The 17,488-nt window shown below is 36.5% G+C and overlaps 1 protein-coding gene across 1 annotated transcript in view; it reads right to left on the reverse strand.

The window, feature by feature from the left end:
* Positions 1 to 5,398: 5,398 nt before the first annotated feature.
* The window catches only part of NSUN2 (NOP2/Sun RNA methyltransferase 2), a 17,982-nt gene continuing 5,892 nt past the window's right edge, over positions 5,399 to 17,488 (reverse strand). Inside the window, 12 exon segments of the mRNA XM_085309758.1 lie at positions 5,399 to 6,294; positions 6,296 to 6,673; positions 7,360 to 7,399; positions 8,314 to 8,452; positions 8,671 to 8,751; positions 10,161 to 10,296; positions 10,735 to 10,827; positions 11,340 to 11,515; positions 12,604 to 12,700; positions 13,300 to 13,430; positions 16,256 to 16,329; positions 17,303 to 17,433. Coding sequence (XP_085165884.1) covers positions 6,270 to 6,294; positions 6,296 to 6,673; positions 7,360 to 7,399; positions 8,314 to 8,452; positions 8,671 to 8,751; positions 10,161 to 10,296; positions 10,735 to 10,827; positions 11,340 to 11,515; positions 12,604 to 12,700; positions 13,300 to 13,430; positions 16,256 to 16,329; positions 17,303 to 17,433 — 1,501 coding nt within the window. The 3' untranslated portion in view covers positions 5,399 to 6,269.

The raw sequence follows: 17,488 nt of genomic DNA on the forward strand, positions 1-17,488 counted from the left end.
CTGCACTAGTGGAGAGTGGGAGACAGGCTTACTCCCTCATACAGGGCAAACAACTGAAGATGCTCAACTTTGAGTACATATTGTATGTTCAAAGCAAAATCAAATGCAGATCTGAGTACTTCTTGCATTTTCAGGAAATGGCAGTGCCTTAAATCTGCTCCCAAAAACTAGACATGAGCAGTTAATCATCAAATGTTGGAATTGTGCTTATTGATTTGTTYATAAGAAACCAAACATTCGGAAGCCACAAAAAAGGCTTAGCCCATATTAGCTTGTTTTCAAATGCACAGTTATGATCTTCCACCAGAGCTTCAAAAGCAGGTTAAATCTGTTGATTTTTTTTTTTAATTTAGAACTTCCTTGGAGTCACAGAAGATGTCAATTGGAAGCGACCTCCGGAGGTTTTGAGCCCAGCCTCCTGTTGAGAGAAGGACTGTCACCAGCACTAAATCAAGTCAGTAATGACTTCATCTAGCTAATTCTTCAAAACCTCCAAGCATGGAGACTCCCTTTAAACGTCATTGTATCAAGAAACAATACACTGTAGAGTTGTCTAAGCTATTCTCTTTTTGTCAAATGTGTTGACTTCTGTACATTTACCATAACCCTCAAGACAAAAATATTGGCTGCCTGAGTAATGACAGCAGATGGTACATTACAAATGCTAGACGTGTATCAAATAGTTTTACTCTACTGTTCTATTCGGAAGGAAGCCAAACATCAGATAGAATAAATACAGACGATAGTGCATCTCTTTTCCATGAGCGACATAAAATTCCCCTGGATAACTCATTAAAAAAAAAAAAAGAAAGAAAAAACAGGACTATTTATGTAGCCAACAGCTATGAGGTGTAACTTGATGTAAGTACCAAAGGCAGAAATAAGATTTTTTTTTTCAAAATTTAACTCAAGTAGCTAGTGTAAGAAATAAACAAGAGTGCAGTACAGAAATAATCCTTGAGTCTAAGAAACACAGAACAACAAATCACCTAATTAAATCTACTTATGGCTTTGATGCAAGTATCAGCATAGGATGTCATCTCATTCTGGATGTCATCTCCAGACAGAGGAAAAGAAAAAGAAAAAGAAAAAGAAAAGAAGGTGATCAGGAGAAGCCAGCATGGATTCACCAAGGGGAAATACTGCTTAACCAATCTGATAGCCTTCTCTGATGGAGTGACTGGCTGGGTAGATGAGGGGAGAGCAGTGGACGTTGTGTAGCTTGACTTCAGCAGGGCTTTTGACACTGTCTCCCATAACATCCTCCTAGATAAGCTCAGCAAGTGTGGGTTAGGTGAGTGCACAGTGAGGTGGATTGAGAACTGGCTGAAAGGCAGAGCTCAGAGAGTTGTCATCAGTGGCACAAAGTCCAGTTGGAGGCCTGTGGCTAGTGGCGTTCCCCACGGCTCAGTACTGGGTCCCATCCTGTTCAACTTCTTCATCAAAGACCTGAGTGAGGGGACTGAGTGCCTCCTCAGCAAGTTTGCTGATGATASCAAGCTGGGAGGAATGGCTGAGACACCAAAGGGCTGTGCTGCCATACAGGGAGACCTGGGCAGGCTGGAGAGCTGGGCAGAGAGGAACCTCRTGAGGGTCTACAAGGGCAAGWGCAGAGTCCTGCACCTAGGGARAAATAACTCCATGCACCAGTACAAGCTGGGGGCTGACCTTCTGGAGAGCAACTCTGCAGAGAAGGACTTGGGAGTGCTGGTGGATGACAAATTGACCATGAGCCAGCAATGTGCCCTTGTGGCCAGGAAGGCCAATGGTCTCCTGGGGTGCATTAGGAAGACTGTTGCCAGCAGGTCGAGGGAGGTGATCCTGCCCCTCTACTCAGCCCTGGGGAGGCCTCATCTCGAGTACTGCATCCACTTCTGGGCTCCCCAGGACAAGAGAGACATGGAGCTACTGGAGAGAATCCAGCGTAGGGCTACGAAGATGATCAGAGGGCTGGAGCATCTGTCCTATGAGGAATGGCTGCAAGAGCTGGGCCTCTTTAGCTTCGGGAAGAGACGACAGAGGGGGGATCTCATCAGTGTGTATAAATACCTGAAGGGAGGGTGTCAAGGGGACGGGGACAAACTCTTTTCAGTTGTCCCCTGTGACGGGACAAGAGGCAATGGGAACAAACTGAAGCACAGGAAGTTCCGCCTGAAGGTGAGGGGGAATTTCTTCCCTGTGAGAGTGACAGAGCACTGGAMCAGGTTGCCCAGGGAGGCTGTGGAGTCTCCTTCTCTGGAGATCTTCAAGGCCTGCCTGGATGCAATCCTGTCTAACCTGCTCTAGGTGACCCTGCTGAGCAGGGAGGTTGGACTAGATGATCTCCAGAGGTCCCTTCTAACCTTACTGATTCTATGATTCTATGATAGGCACTGAAAGCCACTTGAAGTTACATGGGTATAAATGCCCAGTAAACAGTGCTGAACTGCCCTCTGCCGTACTGAAATGTGCCCTTGCCAGCGCTTACAGCAGGAGGATCCTTAAAGAAGTGCAGAGCTCCTTTATACAGCAATTGGTTGCCTCCTATATTTTAGTTAACAATCCTTCACAGTCTAGGGTAGTTTTTATCCAGCCCTGTGCACTTGTGTTGCAAGTATCGACATGCCACTTGCTGAATTTCAGTGTCTCTCTCAAGCACTTTACAACATCATCATGGTTTTCTGCTGTTCTTACATGGCAAGGGAGGTGCACTTAGGCATTGCAGTTATTTTCCAGGCTGCCACGTCAGCCATTCAAACAGGGACAACCGTCTTGTGACAGCTCTGTATTTGAACCCTTTTGAAAACCCATTTTTACTAGCCTATCTTTGTTTAGGTTGCAATATATGCTTTAGAAAAAGGCAAAAACGTATGACACTGTAAGTAGTTTCCTTAGAAAGACAATCAGCCAATTTTACCTGGACTTTTATTGGAAATAACAGACCTGCTATTCTATCCACACCCATTTGTTTTAGTTTCTTCGCAAGATTTCTCCTAGAAAGAAAACACTGCAAGACTGTGTTCAAGCTGTTCTCAACTCTGTCAGTAATACGACTGCTTTTGTTTCTGTGCTGGAGTTTTCCCATTGGAAGAAAGAAACATGTCAATTCCTAAACATGCAGTTTAGAATATGGATCATTACAGGAGCTCAAGTGGTTCCTTTTACTGCTTAAAACTAAATTTGAAGTTTATAGGCAGGAAATGTTGAAGGGTGTAAATGCTTTGAGAAACCTCATTGACTTTTAATAAGACTCAGATGTTTAAGAAATTCATCTAGGTACCAACAGATCATGGTGTATTGATTTTGAGGCAAACTAAATCATTGAAATTCTAACAAAATTCCAAAACACTATTAACATTAAATAAATATTGAGGGCAAAACTGCAAAGAGTATCCAGTGCTTTCCCTCCTTTTCTTTCTAGATTTTTCAGATAGGCAGTGGATAATTTGCTGAAGTTTCTAGCCGCTCCTCTCAAGGGCCTATCTGAGCATAACCTAATCAGAGGATGCTCTTAGATGCAAGAATTTCTTCTTCTGGTTTCCTCTATTATGGAAAAAACTCCTGCCATCAATGCAAACATTTAGAGTCCTGCATTGCTAAAAATGGCAGTTAACTACCAAAAACTCTCACAACATTTAATAGGGCCTGCTTATATGAACTTGATTGTTTATGAACTTCAAATCTGAAGATTTAAGAGGCTTATATTCTTAGACTTAACAAAATCATTATTATTTTTTAGTCTTCATTTCATATTGTTAATTATGCCCAAACCCAGTTCAGCATCTGATCCTTAGAATTACTTGCTATAATAGAACATACTATATTTCTCATCAGAGAAAAAAAAAAAAAAAACCACAAACGTTCCCTGTTTCAAAGGACAACTAACCTGGGAAGCTAGGAGAGACTTTTTTTTTTTTTTTTTTTTTGTTAAACACCTGCAGTCTTTGGGGTTTTCTGCAGATGTGGAATAAGGCCATTTATCAGCACCAAAAATAATCAGATTCACAATTTCTTGACTCAAATTCTCCATTTGCATTTGCCAAGGAAAAAACTCCAAAAAAACAAGAGAAGGTATCACAGGAAAACAGAAATACTCAAAGAATTTAAAAGAATGCAGATGTGGGCTCCTGTTTTCTTACGAGTCTAAGTTATACCTGATCTAACCTGTTTAAGGTGATAGAGGATGATAGCCCCAACTTTTCTCTAGTTTTTAGGTAAAAGTTTCCTACTCAGTCTGCCAGTGATGGCTCAGTGGTGAGCTAGATCAAAAAACTTAACAGGATTGTCTCACTTCTTATAGTCAKCTTACTGCTGACTTAATTATCTGAATCAACAAGTTTTCCTGCAAGAATAACCTGTCACAGAGTTGTATCCTCGGTCACTGACTGAAACAAAACTTGAAACTAATACTCAAGGGCACCAACARCTGCAAGAGCAGACATCACTCAAAACAAGTTCTGATCTTCTCTATAGGATTTTAATACTCGATCTCTGATACTTTTATGCTTTAATGAGGTCTATAAATTAGTGGCTGCATTAGAATTAGCCATCTTCAGTGGTGAATAGTACAGTCTGTGTGATGTTGAAGAGGACTTTTAAAGTTACAATTATCTTCCAAGTCTTCCTCTCTTTTTGATACCTATTATTTCAGGATAAATGCAAAGATATCAAAATTGATGTCAAATACAATGCTTGAAGTGTGAAACTGCCGTAGAACTGCCGTAAATTCTCCATTAAGAATTTAACATAATTCAAAAAAACTTTCTGCTACACTGTTCTGCAGCTTATGGAGCTGCCAAAAAAGAACCTGTCCCATCACAATTATCAATTCAAYGAATGAATCAAAACTTAGTTTTGAAAATACATGACAGAGTATCCAAAATGCAAAATACAAGGRCAGGAACTGAATTTTTATTAACCTACTTTTACGGATTCTCAAGAGGTAAGTGACTCCTGCCAATGCTTTTTCACTGCATGAGACTTAACATCTTCTCAGAAGACATGTCATTATTTCAGTTTTATACCTTTCCCTCAGGAATACTTCTCTTGATGAAGTAGTTCAAGGACAGGCATCCAAAAGTCTGTTGTAGGAAGGTACAGCAAATGGATTCAAGCCATATTAGGATCTCACCAATAAAAATAAGAATCATAAAATTCAGTTTGACAACCAGCACAGTCTGTGAAATATTTGCAGCACATAGTCCTGCTAGAGGATAATACTTATCTTGTACCATGAGTCACTTTCCTTTCAGGTCAACTTGATACAATGACAAAGGGTATTGCAGAAGTTTAGCCACAAAGGATGGAATCTACATTATAAAATTCTGAGACAGTCAYTGAATTTTTTTTAGTTGCATTAAGTGAATCACTCTCTTAGATCTAAATAACATCCTTCAAGCATATTCTCTACAACAGTATATACACCACCATCTATTTTATTTTAACTATTATTTCAGCTATAAACAAGTATCTTGCAAAATTTAAGAAATGACTCTCACTTGAAGAAATGACAAAGAAACAGATGACTGGAGTAGGCCTGAGGGAGCGTCACAGACTTTTAACAGGCAAATTTTGGACAAGAGTTTGAGGCATGCTCAGTGGAAGTGTTCTTAAATAGATCTTCGGGTATGAGCTGTCCCTGATGAGGAATTTGCCACACTGAAGAATAATCTTGGACATCAGTCTCTGAATAAACATACGTACATAGTATGTTTCTTTACAAGGACATTGTGCATTGTTTTATTCTGACTAAACATTAATCAGTATTTTATATTAATGGTTGTTAATGATGTATCCTATGAATGTACTTGTTTGCACATGCACACTTACATCCTTATCCACCAAAAAACCTACACAAGTATCATTCTCAGGTTGGGGGTGAGGTGAGGTAAGAGGTCTTAAGAGAAAAAAAATGCTTTCCTAGAGCTTGTACTTTTTGAATGAAACTTCAGGTTTTTTTATTCTGAAAAGATTCTTCGCAAGATTCGGACCAGTATGATAGGCAATTTATTTGTATATATCATTATTCCGTTTCCAAGACAGGCTTCAGATTTTACTATTGCACGGTCCATTGCCAGCAACAGACACAAAAACCCATTGGTAATAGAGCTGAAAATGGTAAAAACAAGACAGACAAAGAGAAATCTCTTTATAGTTTTCTTTTAAAAAATAAAATAGGTGAAACTTTAAAAAGAGAACCTCATATTCCAAATGAAACTTCAAAAAGAACTTCCCAGCTAAAGGCRAAAGTCTGGATGTGAGCCTCATGGAAGCTGTTAAGTGACAGAAACTTAATCATTTGCGCTACTTGTATCAGTCTTTGCTTTCCCAGCTTACATGATTGTTGGCATTTTTACTAAATTGATCTAGATCTTCAGTTTTAGTTTCTATCTCCATAGAACTACTTTCCACAGGAGTTTGGGAAGATTCTTCACCTGTTTCTGCTTCCATTTTTGTGACTAAATCATGTTCTTTATCTTCTACATCCATTCCTTCTTCCAGTTGTGTTTGCTTGTACTGAACTTCTTCCTCTGTTTTACTTTCCGATTCCTCCTCTTTCCTCTTTGCTTTAAACACTTCAACTCCCATCATCCTCAGGTAATGAAGTCTCTCATTCTTGGGCACAAAGGCACGTAGTGATGTCCTTCCTTGCCAACCACAAAGCACTATGGGACACTGAAGGGTATCAGGTTTTCTACAAACAAATAGTTATGTTAGGTTAATTATGATAAAACTAACCTTAAAAAATTATTTTATAGCCATATCCTTATAATTAAATGCATAATCCTTAATAGCATATGCTTTTATACCTATTTTAGAAGATGCAAGTACGTTGTTCTTAACTTTAAAATCTGAACAAGTACTTGCTCACCTACAGCAAACAAGCAAAAAAACTGCCCAAACCCGAAGCTACTAATTTCAGCATCATGTATAACAAATTTCTGGTTTTGATATTTTCAAAATTAATTTAAGTAGCAGTGAGATTTAAGTTTATGTTTAAAAAGAACTCAAGGGCTTCTGATATTGCTTCATCAACAAAAATGAACAATGAGTTCATTTTTTCATAAATAAAGAGGTTTAACTTCCTTTATTCCAAACTGCAGTCAACAGGGAAACAAAGAATCAAATGCAGTGAYATTGTGGAGCCCTGACAGGCAAAACTACTGGTTCTCCTTCACAGGGCTAAATCCTACAACTGTTTTTGATAGTAGTCAGGCAAGATAGAATATACAAAGAATTAATAGGAAAAAAAGCTGTCTGGCACTGACTTTATTGTCGACCTCACTGCATCTCTATGCCTCCATTAGGTTTTTCTGAGTGAAAAGAAAGTCTTGTCCAAATTTTAGAAGTAAATAAACAAAGAACAATCCATCTACTTACTCAGGATCAGGGTCATACTTCAGAACTATACTTCCCATTGCTAGGGGGAATAAGGAGGACATTTTATTTGGTATAATGTTAAAATAACTGTAATTTAAAAGTGTTGAAGACAACTAGAAATTTTGCATAGCCACACAATATGGTGTCACAACTGTGCAGGGATTTTCTACATGAATACAGTAGACAATTACATTTTTTTTTTCTTTTTTTGCAGACCAAAGTATTCATATACATTTTATATAAACAACTGCCACAAATATAAAACAGCAAATAAAAACACAAAACCAAAGAGTGGATTAATCCTCTCAGCAATGCCAACAAAGAACTTTATTTAAGTAAAATGAACATGAGAGCATCCTAGCCCAAATATTAGAAAAAGTGTTCTTTAGCTAGTCTATCCCTCACTATTTACCTTATCAAACATTGAAGTACAAGTAACTGTGGTGACTGGAAATAAAATGATATAAAGACTGAAATGCTGGCTGAWTTTTTACAAGCATCCTGTATGGAAAGGGAAAAAAAATCTAATATGAGGAATAGACAGGGCCTCCTATAGTTAAGAAAAAACAAATCTGAATAAATTTGATATGTACAGTTTATGAGAAACCACTGCAGATGCCACAAAAAACAGCTTCAATTGGAGCACTGACAGGAACAAAAAATCAGTAGTGCATCATAAATATTTGTTCATCAGTATTGCTTCACAGAAGTCACAGGTTTGGCAAGTCTCCTGTTCTCTGGAGTTCATAAACCTCAAAGGCTGACCAGAGAGGTCTACAGAGCCTAGTAGCAGGCCGGACTTTTGTAATATTTAATGATCTAATTAACAGCTATGTTTAAAAAAGATTTAGCCAACATTTTTAGTGAATACAGCTTGTGTGATCAGACTTTCGTGAAGTCTTTAAAAATACTACATTATGCTCTTTCGGTCAAAACATAAACCAAAAAGCTTACCCATATCTTTGACTTTCTTCTGTGTTTCACTGCTAAATTTACTTAAGAATGGATTCTCCTGGGTTAGCAGAATTTTAACATCTTCTATACAGACATTTATAATCCTTGCATGAATGAATGGGTATAGAGTATATATTCCCTGTTAAATAAACAAACACATTTCAAAATGCAATTGCTACTTTCTAAAGRAAAAACAGAATTAAACATAGTATCTGCTTTAGCTAATATCAGAAAACAATTCTCACATTYTAAAGTATACTGAAAACACAAATTGTCCTTCATCTGACAAAATTTCTGCCAGATTCATTCTAGGTTCTACAGGAAATCAAATAGGAAAATATAATGCCATTTTATTACCTCCTGTGCTAATCTGAAGGCACATCCAAACTGCTCACCATCACTGTTACGAGACCAGACTTTTATCCCTGTGTTAATAACCTGCAAATTATAAAGCCAAAAAAAGGATAATTAAAGAGTATAAATTCTAAATTAGCACTTTGAAACTTTGTTTTGCTTCAATTGTTTAACTAAAGGTAGGAAAGAAGATAGTTCTGCTGCAATCTATGCTCATTCATGWTGGACACAATTAAATTCATGGCAAAATTCAAAACCTAGATTGGCTTACATTATCAATGCAGTTCAAGATTCAGTTGTTGAGAGGGAGAGAGGAAAACAAATTGCAGTACCAAAATACAGATCCCTCTCAAGATTAACAACTTTCATTCTTTTCTATGTTGTTGAAAATTGAACACGGAAGAAGTGGTGGCCTTAAAATGAGGACACTGAACTATGAAGATCTAATTTTAATTTTAGTAAGAATTTTCTGGGTGATTCTGGGAAAGTCGATCAAGGCAGGATTTGAAAAATACAGAATGCTTAATATTAGGACACTATCCATTGTGTAAAGATTTAGTGCCTAATACAATGTATCAGTTTCTTAAAATCTTGTCAATTATGTAGTCATTTCTTGTCAGCAGGATAAAAGGATAAATGTTTACCCATCCTGAATATTTACTCATCTTCTCTGTATTAAGGAAGTACTGAATATCCTTGGAAATATTCAAGACTCAACTGGACAAGGCCATGAACCTYGTCTGATCTAGCTTTGAAGTTAGCCCTGCTTGGAGCACAAAYGATGTTTGACTAGATGATCTCCTTTTAACCTGAATTATTCTACGATTTTAAAGTTACATCCTTAGGATTTGTGTGGTGTTTTCCATTGAAAGTCATATGAAAAAGTAAATTTATTTTCTAACAATTTCTAATTCACACAAACTACTACTTATGCCATGATCATTCAATTTCTTAACAACTTTTTAAAATGTTCAATTGTTGTACTGAGTACACATGCATCTACCATACCACCATAAAATATAACAAATTATTTTTAAATAATGACCCAGTGTGACAGAATCAGCTATTAGTTCAACTGAAGTTTTTTTTATTTTTGGTAGGCTTTCAGAGCTTACTATACTTTCATAATTAAGGGGCTCATATAAAAATAATGGTATCAAAGTACACTTATGATTACTTGTGAAAGTACTTGAAGATCTTTTAACAATTTAGGAACACAAAGAGCAGTAATATTCCCTTCCTCTATTCTTAAATCCTCTTCCAATTTAAAAAAAAWTGTATTTAATCTTGGAAACAAAGACTTATCCATCAGAGACAATTCTTTACCTCTTAAGAAGAGGATGGAAAAAGAGGAAAACATTCATTCAGGCTAAGAAAAAAAAACAAAGCGGTCTAGTTCTCTGTATTAGCAACAGGCTGTGCAACAAGGTTAGAGGAGGCATCCAGTGATGCTTATGAATTCTGTTCTGAAAATGTGAAGAGATGAATCATACCTTCATCTTCTCACTGTTGTTCAGAAGCACATTCCTTAGCTCCTTAGAAACCATGTACAGCTGTCTCTTCTTCCCTTCTTGAGTTCGAGTTAGTAAATTCATCTTGGGAAAAGAAGGGTCCAATGCATAAAATTTCCTGTGACCAAAATACTCATTAATGCTTGATCAACTGAACAATGAAATCAGATATTCAAAACACACTTACTAGCCTACTTCCTGGAKTGATCTCTGCAAAATCCTTCAGTCATTTGACACTTCAGCTGCAGAACATGTATTAGCATTTCTAAGACACCTGATACCAGAAAATATTAGCTGCCGTAGACACTAAGATACATTTGAAAGTTTCCAGTGCTAGCTATCTTCTGTGGCCTACTGAATCCAGATTATTTTATTTTAGTTGTCTATCTCCACTTAAGAAAAACTTAAGTGTTGAAAAGAGAATTTGCCTGRCATAAAGTTAGGGAAAACATTTTATATATGAACAATTAGACCCATCTTTTGTGATGAACTAAATTACTAATATCCCCAAACAATGAGGATTCTTACTGCTAAAACAAAAACTTTTTTTCCTTACTGGATAGGAGGGAATAATGGATCATCTTCAGGGAGAAACACAAATGGGTCTTCTTTAAAACCAAACAACTTCATTTTTTTAGATGGCGGTGGCCTAAAAAACAAATAGCATTGCCAAATTTTAGTAAAAATGTCTGATTTAAAATCAGTAGATTTAGTTTACTTAGTCAATACTTTCTTTACAAATAATGATAATACGCAATAAAGACTGGCATTTTCTTGTGCTCATTACCTAAGACAGCACTACCCACAATTTTTCTTAAAATAAGAAAGTGAAAGCAGTGCTTGAGAACAGAAAGCCCATATAAGAAAGCAGAGATTTGTGCAGGAGTAACAGAAAGATCTTCCAAAGGTTAATTTTTTTAAGTAGTTGTTTCCTTAACAGAGAAGAAAGGCCTAAAGAAACTTTGCAAATGATAGTAAGTGAAGTGGTTGTTCTCCTAATTTTCTGAAATACAAGACAAAACATGGCACTACAAGACAGTTGAGTATATTCAATAACTGCTCATTGATCATTTTTTAAATGAATCCACTAACTTAAGAACTACAGAATACTCAGCAGTTAGGAAGCTGTTACAATAAAAATATTTAGACATAGCCTCTCACCCACAAACACCTTCCTTTTTGCTTTCGTCAGTGTCTGAATTCTGTAATTTTTGCATTTTCTTAGACTCTTCATTTTCTGCAAGTATCAGCTCTTCAGTGATATCTTCAGAACCAGCATCTGAACCAGCTGCTGTCTCTACAGTATCTCCTGTTCTTTGTGGTAATTTCTGATTAACCTGTTTCAAATTATAATCAGTATTTTCAACAAAGCAAAAGTAGTGTCTAACTGGTAGTATGAGGTACCTATGTTCTCTCTTTGCACACGCTTAATTCTCATTGATTTGTACACTTTAAAAGATCCATTTAGGGAAATACTCTAAGTCAAGATTCCATCAAAATTTGTATTTACCTGTAGTATTGCTCTGGACAATTTCTCACTGACTTTCCAAGAAAGGTATTCTTGTACCATTTATAAAATGCTCAAGCATTCACAGAGAAGACCATTTTAATTCAGGATCAATTCTTCTCCTTCTAGCTCTCAAAATAACACACACATCCTGCTGCACACTTTCCATGAGAGTATAAAAGCATGAAATTTACAATAGCATGAATTATTCAGATGAAGCTTGCTTCTGCGTGCATACTTTTTCCTTACTGTCTCATAAATTTAACTCATAACGTGTTCTAATGAAGCAAATCAAATCAACAGAAACAGCCATAAAGGATTCACAGAAGAAGGTTTTTTTTCAAAGATATGAATAATCTAAGAGATCAAACAAAACCCGACAACTTTAAATCCTGTTGGTTAAGAAAAAAAGATAACTGACAACAGTGAATTCAAGTCAGATGGCTGAAACTGCTACACTTTACAGCTTTACATCCATTCCTCTTACTGCGGATCTGCCAGACTTTAGTGAATCACTCCTGACCCATCAACCATAGAGTAAGATGCATTGAAATCAGTTAGCTTACTGCTACAACACAGTAGAAAAACTGCAGCTGAGGGACTCACACACACACATCTAAAGGCAGTAACAGCTTTAGCTATCAAACCTAATCTGTTTCTGCATTCTTTCAGAACCATAATTTTAGGTTCAACTTTTATCTTGCTATTTTACTGTGGTTGCAGAATTGCTTTTTCCTACTTTCAAAGGAGATTTGTTAAAGTTTTTATGGGATTTAGGAACTTATTTTTACCTGACCCACTGAAAAATAACTTAAGGTACATACAGAGCAGTAGTTACATTTCTATTATGAAAACTTTAAAAAAAAATCTAGAAATGTTATAAAAGATTATCATTTTATCTTTTTAAAGAGAAATTACCTTAGGCTGGCGTTTATTCCATGGCATTGGGGATTTTTTTATTAATACCGCCACAAAGAAGCCTCCTGTGTTCTGGTGATGAGGCAATATCCTAAGACTTGAAAAAGAAAGGTTGCTATCTGTTCATCATCAGCTTTCAGATTTTCAGAGTACTAGATGCATCACATCTCTATTTACTTCTAGAGTAAACTAAGTATCCCTAATAGGATCGCACAGATTAATTGGTCAAGGTAGAAATCAGATCTAAAATGGAGCATTCTGGCAAATAATTTGCCTCAGTGCCATACACTCATTTCATCATTCTCTTCTGAGCTTTCATGAGTCATTTCTAAACACTSTATTTTTAGAATAGCTGTGGAAAACCTTTCATAGAAAATTAGTCACACTGCTGAAAGATCCAAGTTTTACCTACTTTTCTAGTAATTTTGCCTACRTATCTGTATCGGTTGTAAATAATTTGACCTATTTGCATATTTTTTTTCCTTGTAAGCAACCTCCAATAATTTGTCTGACATCACTAGACTCTAACTACTGTCTGCTGTCATTACCTATGATGCAACCAAAAAATATATTTACTAAAAAAAGCATAGGTCTATGTTGCAACACATTCTTAACTTGAACTCCTAACTATAATTTGCCCATCAACATAAAAGGTAACCATCCAAGATTCATAAAATCTACTCTGGGAAAACTTACCAGCGCTCTAGATTCATTGCTTTTAGCTTCTCTTCCTCTTTTATTGGAAACATAGTGGGACGTATTTGTGTTTGTCTGTTGGAAGGTACATCTTTCCACTCTTCAAACCACTGCCCATCTTTCAGCATTACCTTCAGAGGAGGAAAAAAAAGAACCATGAACAATTTGGGTCAACATTTTTTACAAGTTTTAATTAAAATACTTTCAAAAAAAAACGTTCAGATGCCAAAAAGAGAAGCTATTTTCTGGTACAGTAAATTAAGTWCTTTCAAATGTATTGTTCCTGTATGTAATGCATGTGTGCACCTAAAGTACAGAAAATTTTTACCAGCTATGCCTCTTTACTCCACTCTTTATGCATCAAATAGTGATCAGTCAAGCAAAGACTAGTGCAGGATCAACTGCAGTGACCACTGTTAACTTCCAGAATATACAGAAACACAAAAACCAAAAGGGGAAGGATAGTGGCGGAATTTATACAGATTTGAGATATGTCACTTCTCTTTCTCCATGAGACTGGCTGTGTGACATTCTACTGGGGGTAGTTTCCAAGCAATATATAAGGAAGAAGGGTGATTGTATTCTACTAGAATCAAGTTATCTGGAAATGAGGAATCTGACACATTGCTCATTATGTTAGTAAGATGCAAGATTGTAACATGGCGTGGTAAGCATAGAGCCCCATGTTGCAGCCCTATATAACTCACAGAAGTGTTTTTAAGGAAAGCTGCTGAAGAACTATATCCCTGTGTATTTTCTAGTTCTTTTAGAGTACAAGTAAAAGGTTAAAACCATAACTGCTAAACAAGGCATTTCAAACATTGATTTAGCAAGAATAGCAAAGGGAAGAAAAATAGAATAGGAAAAATTTTAACTTCATGATCTTCTCTAGAAGTCTGCTTTTCATAGTGGATGTTAGAGCTGTAAGGAAAGTCACACCTGCAGATATGTGGGAAAGAAAACATAAAATTCATGACTAGAGTAAAGGGTCATTCAGTGTTTTCAGAAAAAAAAATAAAAACAGTAGCACCACCATAGTGGTGATTTCAGGATTGTCAGGTATACTGAAAGGTTTCCATATAACCTTCTGTGAAAGATTCAATTAAGTGGCCTACTGGAAACTGAAATCTTAGATTTATCTAGACGATAATTTCGCTAAGAAAGTTCAAACACAGATTTCAACATCATGCAGTATGGTATTTCTTAGTAACTGTGCTATAGTGCCAATGATCAGATCACATCTAAAATATCATGCCTTTACATGTTCCTGCTACCAAAATAGAACGGACTGCACTTCCAGATTTAATATTTCAAGTCTAAACCCACTACATGTCATTTTGCTAGATGGAGAGAAGACAGACTGTGATTTTGAACTGTTCTTCTTTGCAAGCTGCAAGTTCAGCTTGAGAGAAACAAACAGTGGGACTGATAAATAATCAGAAGTGCTAATGAGTCTAAACTATTTTGGATGTGACAGAGTAACCGTCTAATAGCTCTAATCTGTTCAGTTTTGGTTTAGCAGTCTAACATCACAGTGTAACCACTGGAGTGACAAGATAAGAGAATATCCTAACCTCTTTCAGTCAGCCAATTCACTAGTCTCTCATAAGGGGAGAGCTAACAATGTTGCACAAGTAAATTACCGTATCTGAAGTTCAAAAAGTCTTTTCAAGATTCTGAAAGAAGTCATTGGAATTCATTCATTAGCTGGCTTGAAGACACAGTATATTTGCAAGGACCTCAGTGTCCCTTGAACAAAACTTAATTTTTCTTATGTTGTTTATAGAGATTTACAGTTAGTCGACACTCAGGAATATTCAATATAACCACTAAGTCAAACAGTACTACAGAGGTTTCTCCAGGAAACAAAAGGCTTGAAAGAATGTTGTAGCAGCAAATAAGGGCTGAAAAGAAAGTCTTAGAAACTTCCTACATATTTTATTAGTATACTTTTTGAAGTACATCTGTTAGGGAGATTTATATTTCAAAAGCAATGACAGAAGTAAGTCTTCACCAGAACACAATATACTATTAACAATGAACATATTTTACAGCCTTATACTTCACGAACAAGTTAAGATGAAGATCATATAGCCAGTTATCTATTTCATATTTATCCTTCAGGTACAAATGTACAATTTTAAACTTTTTCGAYCAGAAGTGGAAAGAAACCAGCCAGCTTCTAGGTTGGCTTTTTAATGGAAGAGCATAAATAAATCTTTATTCCCCATATCTTGCTCATTAGCTTAGTTTGAAGTAGTGAAATGGTGGGAGAAGATAGAACAACCAATTGTGTTGCAAAAGCACATATTAATAATTAAGATTTAATCAAAACTTCTTTCCCTGCCACCAGTATGGTCTTCTGCTTTTCTTGCTCATACTCTTAAAAGAAGTAAAAGAAGATTGGATTATTTTTGCCCTTCCCTAGTAGTCTGTTTCCAGAACTGAAATCAAATAAAGCCTGRAAAAAAAGGTTCTGGGTTTTGTTAATATACTAGGATTACTCACATCCCTGCAGTTTCTCTAGCTTATTTAGAAGTAAAAGCTATTACTTTCTTGAAATAATTCAAATGGACCAGCTACAAAAGCGCATCATCTGACAGAGTCTAAAGACTGAGAAGGAAGAACAAAGTGGCTGAAATGATGTTGCCATCTACAGGACACAAACTGCATGCAGAAGGGAAGGGAATTATGTTAAAAAGGTAAAGGAGGTAGAGCAAACAAAGAAAAAGGACAAAGAAGAAAGCAGACGAGGGAGATGAGCCGTATTTTACTCACCATCAGAAAGAATTTTAGTCCTCTCCCCTACAACATACAGACTTTAAAATTCTAAGCAACAAAACATTAATATTATTTTAGCTCAACTTAATGACTTAAAATTGTACATTTCAAAACTATTCCCCAATTTAACACTCCAGTATAGACCAAGAACTTTACAGAAATATCATGCAAATACCTTCCATTTTGTAATTCCTGGCATCCTCTTCAAACCTGGCAACTCAGAAGAGACATCAGCAAGTTCTAAGGCACCTGAAAGCCAAAGAATATAAAAGTTTTTAAAACAAAACTTTTTAAACATATATTTTTAAAYATTATGTTTTAAAACATAACTTGGATCCAGAACAGTGATTAGTATACAGAAAACATTATAGAGAACAAGCTATTCTACTTCCACATTCAGCCTAGCTCCACTACTTCTGCACAGTACAAAGCTCAACTTAATAAACTGTGGAACTTTTCAGGCAAAATCCAATTAGATGTCTTCAGGTTACTGGCTCAGAGAACACTGTCTAGACCCAAACACAAGTTGGACACTGTTCAGACCCAAAAACAGGGGCTACTCAACCCTACTATCACAAACTGAGGCAGTGCAGCGTCCCAGCTCATCTCAAATTTGCCACCTCTTGTTATCTCAGATGATGGAGATTTAACAGCAACTTATACAAGCCTTCATATACAAGTCCAAAATACAGAAAAACATAGGCTTAAAGATATTAAGATTATAAGGATGCCAAGATGCAGGTCAAAGGACGCTAAAGATAGCAGTGACTCTCACCCACTCGTGCACAGTACCATTCCTCAGACTGCTTATATATGCTTGTGGCCTACTCTAGATTTGTCACCCTTATAGCAAATAGCATTAGGGTCGGTCCCAAGYTGTATCAGCCACAAGAAAAATGAATGTCAGACAAGGACTCCAATCAGTGGAACCAACCAGTAGAAGCCAGATAATAAAAACTCAACCCCATTGTTCTACAGAGGTCTTTTGCATATCATCAATAGAAATTCTTCAGGTTTTATACCCACACCTGATTTAAGCCCATTTAAGAATATGGCTTGTATCAATGCCAATAAAATCCTAAAAATGTCCCCCAAAATACCTTAGTTTTGCATATTAGGAACATTACCTATTTTATGCTCATTACTGGCTCTATTATCCACATATCCTTTTTTCATGCCAAGAAAAAGAATATCCCCATATTCTCCGAGGTCACACTCATACCTTGACTCTTCTCCAGCAGAGATGCAATCACAGCTTCATTTTCAATAGGATTCAGTGAACATGTAGAATATACCATTCTCCCACCTTCGGCAAGCTGTTCAACACCACGGGTTGCAATTCTTAACTGCAAACTAAGAAGACATTCCTGATGTAGCCAGATACCACCCAGGAACCAGAAAGACTTCC

The sequence above is a fragment of the Rhea americana genome, unplaced genomic scaffold (assembly GCF_003343005.1).
Source record: "Rhea americana isolate MKP2758 unplaced genomic scaffold, rheAme1 scaffold_302, whole genome shotgun sequence".
Lineage (NCBI taxonomy): Eukaryota > Metazoa > Chordata > Aves > Rheiformes > Rheidae > Rhea > Rhea americana.